General features: G+C 40.4%; 1 protein-coding gene across 1 annotated transcript; it reads right to left on the reverse strand.

Annotated features, from left to right (window-relative positions):
* Positions 1 to 152: 152 nt before the first annotated feature.
* LOC125745730 (arrestin domain-containing protein 3-like) lies at positions 153 to 8,692 on the reverse strand. The gene is made up of 8 exons (XM_049018862.1): positions 8,152 to 8,692; positions 5,143 to 5,224; positions 4,770 to 4,917; positions 4,068 to 4,170; positions 3,601 to 3,857; positions 3,329 to 3,485; positions 2,717 to 2,859; positions 153 to 2,482 (listed from the first exon to the last, which is right to left on the reverse strand). Exons 1-8 carry the CDS (start codon positions 8,429 to 8,431, stop codon positions 2,414 to 2,416), a joined length of 1,239 nt encoding a protein of 412 aa, XP_048874819.1. The 5' UTR covers positions 8,432 to 8,692; the 3' UTR covers positions 153 to 2,413.
* Positions 8,693 to 10,169: the final 1,477 nt, after the last annotated feature.

The raw sequence follows: 10,169 nt of genomic DNA on the forward strand, positions 1-10,169 counted from the left end.
ATGGTGCCGGATTGTTCATGTTAGATGAATGACGAGCTGTTGGTACAATAAGATGTTTGGATTCTTCTTCACGGTCCATTGTGAAATCCATATTTTTGCAACGAACTAGTAAATGCGGTATTTCTTCTTTTGGAAAGAAAATGCTTCAACTGTTATAACAAAACAGATATTTATTGTCTTACACAAGAACCAAATTAAAAACTAGACAAAAAATTAAAATCATTCATAATATGAATGTCTTGGACATAACTTGTGGACAACATTGAACTAAAAAATACAATACACCAAAAAGGAGATACAGTACAAATAGCAAATCATTTTTAATAAACAAAAAAATATATTGCACTTTTGTTTCTAAAACCTTTCAGATCCCCTAACCCATTTAAAATATTTTAGTTCCTAACATTCAAATCAGGAAGTCAATTTGACACTGGGTCATAATATGAGCCTGTGTTACAAACAATGTAACAGAGCAGTATAAATTAAACACATTTCTCAATACAAAATGAACATCTTAAGATATTCAGTCAAAGCATATCAACTCAAATGAAACGTGGTACTCTAGTGTCATTCATTTTTGCTTACTGTCACTTCCATTTTCCCACAACTTCTGTGTACACAGAAGCCATTCTTCCCTACATCTACACACGGAAGAAAAAGAAACTTTATCTTTTTTTATTCAATGTAGCTTAATGCCCTATGATACATTGGACAACGTTTTTTTTTTTTTTTTTTTGGTGGGGGAAGGTCAACTGTTGAATTTGGCCACCAATGGGTCAAATTCCCCTTCAGATCTCACCTAAAACACTCGGAGCAACATGAACTCAGACTGATGGTGACGATGATATGAAACACATCGCGAAGACGGTGAAACAGTCAAGGCAACTATGATCATTTTTTACCTTTTCAAAGTCTATCTGTCGGTGTTGTTAAAAAGCATACCGGTTTCGCTAGTTCTTTGTGACGCACATGCATGAATGCACAAATCTGCATTAACTCATGACAAACTCTTGACGAACACATTCATATATGCTTCCGAAAGGTTATTTGAGGAGTACAAGTCTTTTTAACCTTGTGTAATTACTGAATAGCATCACTTGCCCAGACCATCACTCAGCTGTAGTATTAAGGCTGTTTAAAAACCATGTCCACCTAGTCAGTAATTAGCAATGCTCTATTTAGGCTAAATCACAACATAGCAACAAACCTGGGAGTCTCTCCTGGCTGCCATTTAGTAATTTTTGTTTGTGTTCACTGAGAAAATAAAAATTGATTAAAACCAAATAAAAGGCAAGATAAAAGGGAATGTCGCTGTGCACGTTTCTGTTTCTATCTTGCTTCTTTTAATCAGAAACGTCTAACAGTGCAATTGGAAGGAGATTTGCTAGCTATGGGGGTTTTCTTTCACCAATCTATTTGGCAAGTGAGACCACCTGAGTTTGAGGGAGTTTTCAAGCAGCTGTTAGCATGATGCTATCCCTCTCCGTCTCCCCACCATCTATCCCGTGGTTGCAGGTGCCCACCGTGGCTTGCTCTCCGGCCCACCCATCCCCAACGCGTTCCCACGCACGTCGCTCTGCGGACAGTGAATGACGACGCGAACAGTGGTTGGCTCCAAGGCAACTGACATTTAGAGCGGAAATTAAAAAATAACGATAACAGTAATAACGAAGAGAAGCCACGAGTGTGTAAGCGGACAGGCCTGAGTAATGTTAAAACATGCTATGTAGTGAATACAGGCTACATATTGTCAAGACGACTTGACAACGACGTTAAAAAATAAGTGTTTTCCATTCACTGCATTGCTCGAATTTATGTAGATAAACACTCTTGAAGTACAACCTTCAGGATGATTACAAAAAACAAGAAACAGTAGTGATCTGGAAATGAAACCACACAGACCAAAGTCATGGGTCATTCGTACAAAAACGAGCTTCCTTCCTCCAATTACCAACGCCTGCAAACAGTTGCTGACGTTTCTAGTATCTTCTCCTACGTTACTGTATTTTTTTGTCTTTTTCCTGCTTGGTTCTCTGCGCCGATGTTCTGCTCTGCTACAGAGTCACGTATGTGCCACGGTTACAGAAACAAGGAACAGGGACAAAATAACGAGAGCGGGAGAAAAAGCAGTTCTGCAGGCAATTCTGGCACCCTCCCCTGTCGGACGTCTGAGGTGGATCTCACACGACCCGGCGAAAACCCGACGGACATTTCCGAAGATCAGCCTGTGCCATCCCGTGGACCTCGCCGAGAGAGGGGGGCGTTCCCCCAATTGCCTTCTGTTTTTATTTTGTTTGTTTTTCGCTTTTCTACAGCAACACTGAAACATGCTGCTGTGGGGGGAAAAAAAACAAAAAACGAAACCTAATGAAAACGAGACCCCCGGCTGCTCTGAGCGGGTGACTTGGTTCGTTCAGCGCGACGGGCAGGTGCCGGGCCTCCGCTCCTCGGTCCCTCTCACTCGCTCTGGATTCGGGTCGATCTGTCGTTTCGAAAAAGGAAGCACAGAGAGACATTTTAACGTCACATTTTAACGTCAAATTTTAGCGTCACATTTTAATGTCAGTTTTAACGTCAGTTTTAACAGTGAAAATTGACTGTGATGCAAAAATAAACGAAAGCCAGCTGAATTTGGGGCCTTCGCAGACTTGAGAACTACTAAATGCACCAACGAAAGGTATATACTGATAATGAAGAAACGAGCAGTTGGTTGTACCTCAGAGTAGAGTGGGGGAGGCAGGTATCTGAATTCCTGGATGTAGGCTAACAGTGGTCCTTCAAACTCGTCCCGTACCGTGGGCAGCTCCAGCCGGTTGTGCTGGTGCTCCTCGGAGATGATCTCTGAATAGCTTGGCGGTGCTACATTTAAAAATAAATATTGTTCAGGATATTATAACAGCTGAAGAACATTGATGGAACGCCAGGCTAAAATGTAAATGGCATTAACTTCATTTAGGAACCCTGCTGTCTGAACACTTTACCCCTCCAAATACAATATCGTGCAAAAGTTAAAGAAAGTTGCATACAGACGATATTCTCATTGGTCTAAAACTATGATAAATAAGTGTGTCAGCTTGGCCAATTCAAAACCTCTTTGAAGGTCACACCAGTATTTGCGACAACCGTCCAATACAGCCATGTGTTTGTTGACTCAACTGCTAGCATAGCATGTTTGACTAGTCAATGCCTCATCGAGTTATTTAACTAATTAATGAAGTTAATTAAGTCAGCTCAAGAAACATACAATGATTACCCAGAAGACTGGCTTTAAACACTTTGCTAAAACAGCTAAATGGCTAAAAGCAGTAGTGGCCCAAGAGCTCCATACCTTCAGGTCGGTCTGGCAGACTCAGCCAGCTCACGGTCATGCTGCACTGGCTGCTTACAGAGGAGGTCCGACTGCCGAACGGGTGCAAGGGGATGGTGCCAATCACCAGCGGAAGGTTGAGGGACAGGTTCATAGCACCTGGGATGTCCACATACACCTGTAAGGGCCACAGGGAGGGAGGAGGCAAGTGTTACAGGTTACCGGTCAGGATGTGAACCTCCTGAGGACCTGCACCCCATGGCTGGTGTCCAAGCATGGTCGGCTGCTCTCACCATCAGTGAGTACTCGACTCTGATGATGCTGCAGTCCAGGATGGAGGGGGACACGGGAGGGATCTTCAACATCTTCCCGTTCCATGTCTCGGTCTTCCCCGAGGACAGTGACTCCCCACGCAAGTTGGCAACCAGCTGCTTGACCTCCTTCATCTTCCCTTTAGCGAAGAAGGTCTGCGTCTGGTACAGTGCCGCTTTTGGTACGACTATGCGGGATGAGCAGTTCTCGATCTCAGCAAAGATCTGGATGGTCTCTCCTGCAAGAGATCGTGGGGGCCATGAGCTGTCGTTCGATAAAACATCACACCGTGCAAGGTGTGTTTACATGTGCAAAACTTGTGCAAACGTGTTCAGAACTTCTTTTTTACGGCTGTAACAAATAGACATGTCAAATCTACGTCAAGAAAAGACCCTCCGGATATAAGACCCAAGGATGCGACACTTATTCGGGAAACATTTTTCCTCACCTGGGGTGTAGCCCTTTCTTTCAATTTTGGCACTTAGGGAAATGGGGCCTGAGGTACAAAACCAGCAACAAAGAGTCTTGTCTTTGGTACCTGCCTGGGGTGCCTGAACAAAAAGAGACGTTGCATGTCAACCTTGACGCTCTTAATCATATGTGAACGCTTACAAATAGCTCATTCACATTCTTGCCTGTGTCACATAAAAAAGGCTTAAATTATAATTAAATTATGAATATATAAAAGGAATTCATTCTCTGTCCTTTTAAACTTGTCAAAGCGCGGCCACACTTTGCCTGACGGACACGAATGTTCTCAAAATAAACATCTCAGTGTAACACCCACAATCATGCAGTGACATTGAGGGACACTCGCGAATAGTAATTTAAAACTATTGCAGACTGCAACACTGAATATCAGCGTGCTGCTAAAATGAAAAGCGTTAAAAGAAGGGTACGCAAAGGTTACGGGGTTTGCGTAATGTGCCAGTTATTGATTGCAAATTTAGTAGCTTGAGGTAAAGTGACAAGTGGAACTGAATTATTAAATGTGACAGCGTGCCAGTTCTGTATGAACTCGCCACACGATGAGCAGAAGCCAGGCTAGGGGAAGCTGCATTTCTCCCAAATTCCACTAAAACACACCTAATCTAGCTTCCCACGAGCCTGAGGATGGTGCTCCCAGCTGAACAGGTGCCAAGGTCCTTACCAAAAGTAAAGGAGTGTTGATGTCGATGTGTTCGAAGACGGTGAATTCCTTCTTCACTTTCATGGGCAGGAACCACGGCCTGTGCAGCTCCGCTTTGACCCAGTATCGCACATTACCGTGTTTGCCTTCAAAGGAGGTAGCCAGTGGTCTGAGGATCACAAAACAGAATTCTTTTTTACAAAGTTACTTGATATATATTTCAACACAATAATCCATGGATTCACTCAGCAGTTACGTTAGCTGGTAATTCCAGCATGCTGGTTAAGATGGCCGTAAAATGGCCAATATTTGAACAGGACGGGGGATTCAGGCTTTTGACTGAAAATCACAAACATGTCTATCGTGTTGCATATTCGGTAGCTGAGATACTCACGTTTGTGGAAGTTCAAAACTAAATGCATACTCGTGTCTTCCTGATTGGATAGTGGTGAGACATTCTTCAAAGTTATCTTCATCTGAAACAAAGGAAAACAATATTCCAAATACACGAATACCATACCTGGCAAATTCTTTACGGAGTCTCCTGAATAAAACACATATAAAGAAAGACGGTTTAAGCAAAGCAGTTTGGGCTGTAAAGCACCTAAACGGACGAACACACGGGACACATGCGGAATTCATTTGCCTTTAACCAAACCCAGAAACCAGAACACCTCGTGTTAAGACACGGAATAAAAACATGCAAAATATGCACCATGGTTATTTCTGAGACACACAAAAGCAGTTCATCGTCGGAAAATCAACTCAACCAGGAGATGCAACCTCAAACTACAGAAACCCTCAACACACAAAAGAATTCAGGAGACAGTTCTGTGCTGGACAAATTCCTTTATTTCATATATTAAATTTCATATTAGTTATTTTACACCTGTAAAAGACTTTATTGTCATTTGAAGTGTGCCCTCAAAATGTTACATTTCCAAACAAACACGAATAACAAACCATTTGAACAAAGTATACAGTGATACACTTCTTACATTTCAATGCTGCGAAGAAAAAAAAAGGTTAAAAGCCTGATATATTTACTAAGAAATCATTTCGAACTATGGGGGAAGGGACAAAATAGATTACACCATGTTACACAATCACGCACGCGCACTCCAGGCCACGCGCACCATTCAGACTCCTCCATATCCACGTTAAAACTGATAAAAGACTAAAAAAATTCTAAGTCAGCTGCCTCGTTCTAATAATGTAAAACATTTCTAGAACATTAAAAAATATATATATTTCTGCCGCCTCGGCATTCCTCGGACGCTGTAGTAGCGGCGTAACTGTGGTAAACAAGTGCAGAACTGCCAATCACCAGCAGACTAGAGCAGGAGACGACCGGCCAAAACCGGAGCGAACAGCTTCCCGGAGCCGGTCTCTTTCATATGCATACATTACCCCGTGCGGCACGTAGCGCTTCCTCCCTCACAGAGCCCCCTAATGCATGAAGTTGGTACTGCAGCACAGACTCAGGCAACCAAGATCCACCCGACTGACGATTTTTATTTTTTAATATTCTTATTATTAATAATATTAGCTATCAGAAAGATAATATCATTCCCAGTAAAGAGAAGGAGACAATCGGGGACAGGAGAAATTAACACAGAGGCAATACAGCATTTCAATTCATGTTGAACTTTTATTGAATATTTGTGCTTTGTCTTACAAGAGTATTAACAAGATTTTTAAAACATAAATACTGGCACCAAATCATTAGCTATACATATGTAGACGAAAAACAATACATTTGAGAAGCTCAGAATCAGTAACTAGTAATACACAAGCATAAATGATAATTAACTATGTTGACAAATATAAGTAACCACATAATTTTAAAATAATGTAAATGTGTTCAGATGACAAAATAACGCAAGCAAGCCAATTACGTGGCCCGTCATTACATATATCTAAAGATATCTACACTGTTAGTTCAGATGTGTGTTTTACAGGTAATTTTCCCCCAAATAATTTAAATATCCTCTAAAAAATTATACAAGCAACAGGCAAAATCAGTAGCTCAATCAAAAGTTAGCAAGGACATCGACTTTGGAGTGAAGGGGGACACTTCAAAGTGAACAGTCTTCAAGAGAGCGTTTCTTGCATCGGAAGCGTTGCAAATAATACATGGCAAGATGAAAGTGTTTGTGATCCACCCGTTTTTAAATCTGCTTGTTAAAATGATGCAGCTCTTACATTTCAGTATAAGCAGATCACAAAGTCTCGTGCCATTTAACCGAGACTTCCATTGGTTTCTATGCATTTGGTTTAAAATTACAGATGCATGGTTTATTTGTTCCATATGTGGTACGTCTTATAACAGTATTCCCAGAAATCGGACGTTTCTACGATTTACTCTAGATACAACTGGTGCAAATGAATGAGGTCCTTTTTAAAAATAGCAACGTTAGTCTGCATTCTGTGGACAGACGGATCTGAATTACAAAGGCCCCTGTGACAGGTCGGATACTAAGTTGCACGTTTTCCTAGTCACTTTCTGCAAAGGTATGAGGTCATTGCAGACACACGAGACTTCCACCAATCAGGAGACAGAAAGGCCGGCCTCGTCACCCCCTCCTCCCCCGCAGCAACCAGTTTCTGAACAGGTTTGAACCGCTTTGAACAAAGGGTGGAAACTTAAGGAAATTGTGTATAATGCGGGATTTTCTGATAATATATCGATTAAATTATCCCAGAATAGCACCCGTTCGCCCAAAAACGTTTTCCTTTCGTTCAACTTAATTCATTTAAAAAATTCTTTAAGTTAAAGTTTATCCGCACTGTCAGACGCAGAGTTGCTTGCGTTGTTAGTTTGTTACAGCAAATGTTTAAATGTACATAAATCTATGTATAAATATATATCATGACCTCCCAATTATCACCATTTCGTGTTGCTCAAATGCATTAATGTTTAATTTAATCTGCACACAGTGGCCAGGGAGTTTTAGGAAATACCATGCATCATGTATGTTGAGCCCAATAATGTAAGTGCTAACTTCAAGACCTGCTAATACACACGTAGCCACTTATGCGTTTCTTTTGGATATATAATACAATTATATAAGCTATCTCCATTTTTAAATGCATCTGAAACCTTTGTACCTTGGGGTATTGTAGGTAATAGATACATTTTTGTGCAACTTAAGACATTTGTTCAACGCTTCTTTGCAAGTGAATCAATGAGCTAATTCAGAATGGGGGAAAATGTACAAAATTTGAATCAAACAGCAAAAGGCTTAGACTTAATAAGTAGGCAAATAGCCTATTGCATATTGCGATATAACGCTCCATTTTAAGCAGATGTATATTCCTAGAATGTCAGGCGAGCATCTTTCACTGACAGCCCCATTCATCTCTCTTTAAAAAGGGCACAAAATGTTGTATTTCCCCTTACCTCGTTCATGTCCAATTAAGATGTGTCTATGGTTTAAGTATTCCACTTCTTCCGTGTAATTCTGAGTATAGGCAGTGTTGGATCCAGCATTTCGTGATTCAGTCCAGCGAACTTTCGCTAGTCCCTTCGCGTGGATTTTAAGCGATTTTACACGGATTTCTCCAGTGACTTCGAGTATTACCCTTCCTGAGACCGAGTCCCCGCTGGAAAAGACGGGGACGTTGCTGTCATTAAGACAGTCATAACTTACTGTGAAGCTTTTCACCTTCCCTAGCACCATGGTTTGTGGGGGGGGGAAAACAATAACGAATACAAAATAGTAATAAAACTATGAAAAATGTATGAAGTAAAATAAATGCGATCGCGAAACACTGACTGATAATTCTGCCTTGCAAAAAGAAAAAAAATGCAGGCTGGATCAGCGCTTCTGCCGAAAACAGTTCATTGAGATTCTGAAGGCTAATAACAGCAATGGGATGCTGTCATCCTGCACCGCATTACGGTCTCTCTACAAAGACAAGTTGCTCTCGTTTCTCGGCTCTTTTTAAGGCAGGATTTTGTGAAAAACAACCCTACTGAGCATGTGCGCATGCACTCTTTCATCCATCCTTCTCTTTCCGCCTTCTAGATGGGGGTTGGGGGCGGGGGTGCAGGTCCCCCCCCCCATTGCCTGGGCCGGAGGCCAGCTGAATAGCCTACGTGAGCAGCTGATTGAGCTGTAGGTCTGTGCAGTTTTCGGGACGAAAAGTAGCCTATATATTTTACAGCGATATTAAATCGATCAAAAAATATAAAGCCCATAGGCTTTTTGAAACCCACGGCAATACTGTCAGCCCCTCAGCAGGACAAAGCCCACTCAGTACTTGGCCAGATCTTACATATTAACATTTAAGTATTTTAAACCCTATGGGATATATAATGCACACACACTCGTTAATTCAAAAGACAGTTTTATTCGTCGGTGGGTAACCATTATGGCAATTTTTGACGATATCTGCTAGTTATATAGATGTCTATGATATAATGTTCATAAGTCATAAAAATAACAATGGAAAACGGTCCAATGTTCTGGCATAATTTTGCAAATTAGATTTGCGGATTTAAACGAGATAAATAATAATAATAATAATAATAATAATAATAATATCTACATCCTTCCCAAATCCATTCATAGTTCTCATCGAGCGCCATCTTGTGGAAAAATGAAGAAGCTGCCACCTCTTCAGTTGCGGCTACAAACAGGCGAAATGCGGCTATATTTAGCAGAATGACGGATAGCAAGTTTGGATTACTAATTACCTCCCAGAATGAGATAGTTTTTTACACTTATGAAAATGCAGTGGAACAACGTGTAAATCATCTTCATTAAAAACGCCAAGTTGTGGAAAAAAATATATAGTAAAAATTCTTGAAATGCCGAATTGAGTAATCTGAAATTCAAGGATCTCATAGATTTTGTTTAATGGAATTAATTTTTCCATAGCTAACAACCAGTTTGCGAAATTATATCAAAGTTACACCTCATGACATTTAATTTGATTGTTATAGTATAGCTTTTATGTTTTACAATAACATGCATTTATATCCTTAAAGTAAAAAAAACCGTCATGCTATAGTCGTGCTTTTAACAAAAATATCTACTGGTTTGAAATTGTGATCCGCCTGGTTTATTTCCTTTAGAGATTCCCAGGACCGCCAATTATTCTTAATTATTAATTATTCTTAATTGACTTTCACGTGTACACATTTTTTAAAACAGTTGTTCGCCAAACGAGCATAAATTATTAGAATTTGTTAATTAAAATATGAACGTATCACACTGAAAACATGCAAATATGTTCAAATCACCGTTTTGAAATTTATCGGTTTTACCTTAGATAGATAGATAGATAGATAATATAACCACGTGTGACAAATACGCGATAAATGTATTAACACTGCCGCCTGCAGTCACTATAGCGCTATAACACTTATTGCATTTAAATATGTTCAAGCTTGTTTTGCCTTTATTGATAAAT

The sequence above is a fragment of the Brienomyrus brachyistius genome, chromosome 7 (genome assembly GCF_023856365.1).
Source record: "Brienomyrus brachyistius isolate T26 chromosome 7, BBRACH_0.4, whole genome shotgun sequence".
NCBI classification, from domain to species: Eukaryota; Metazoa; Chordata; class Actinopteri; order Osteoglossiformes; family Mormyridae; genus Brienomyrus; species Brienomyrus brachyistius.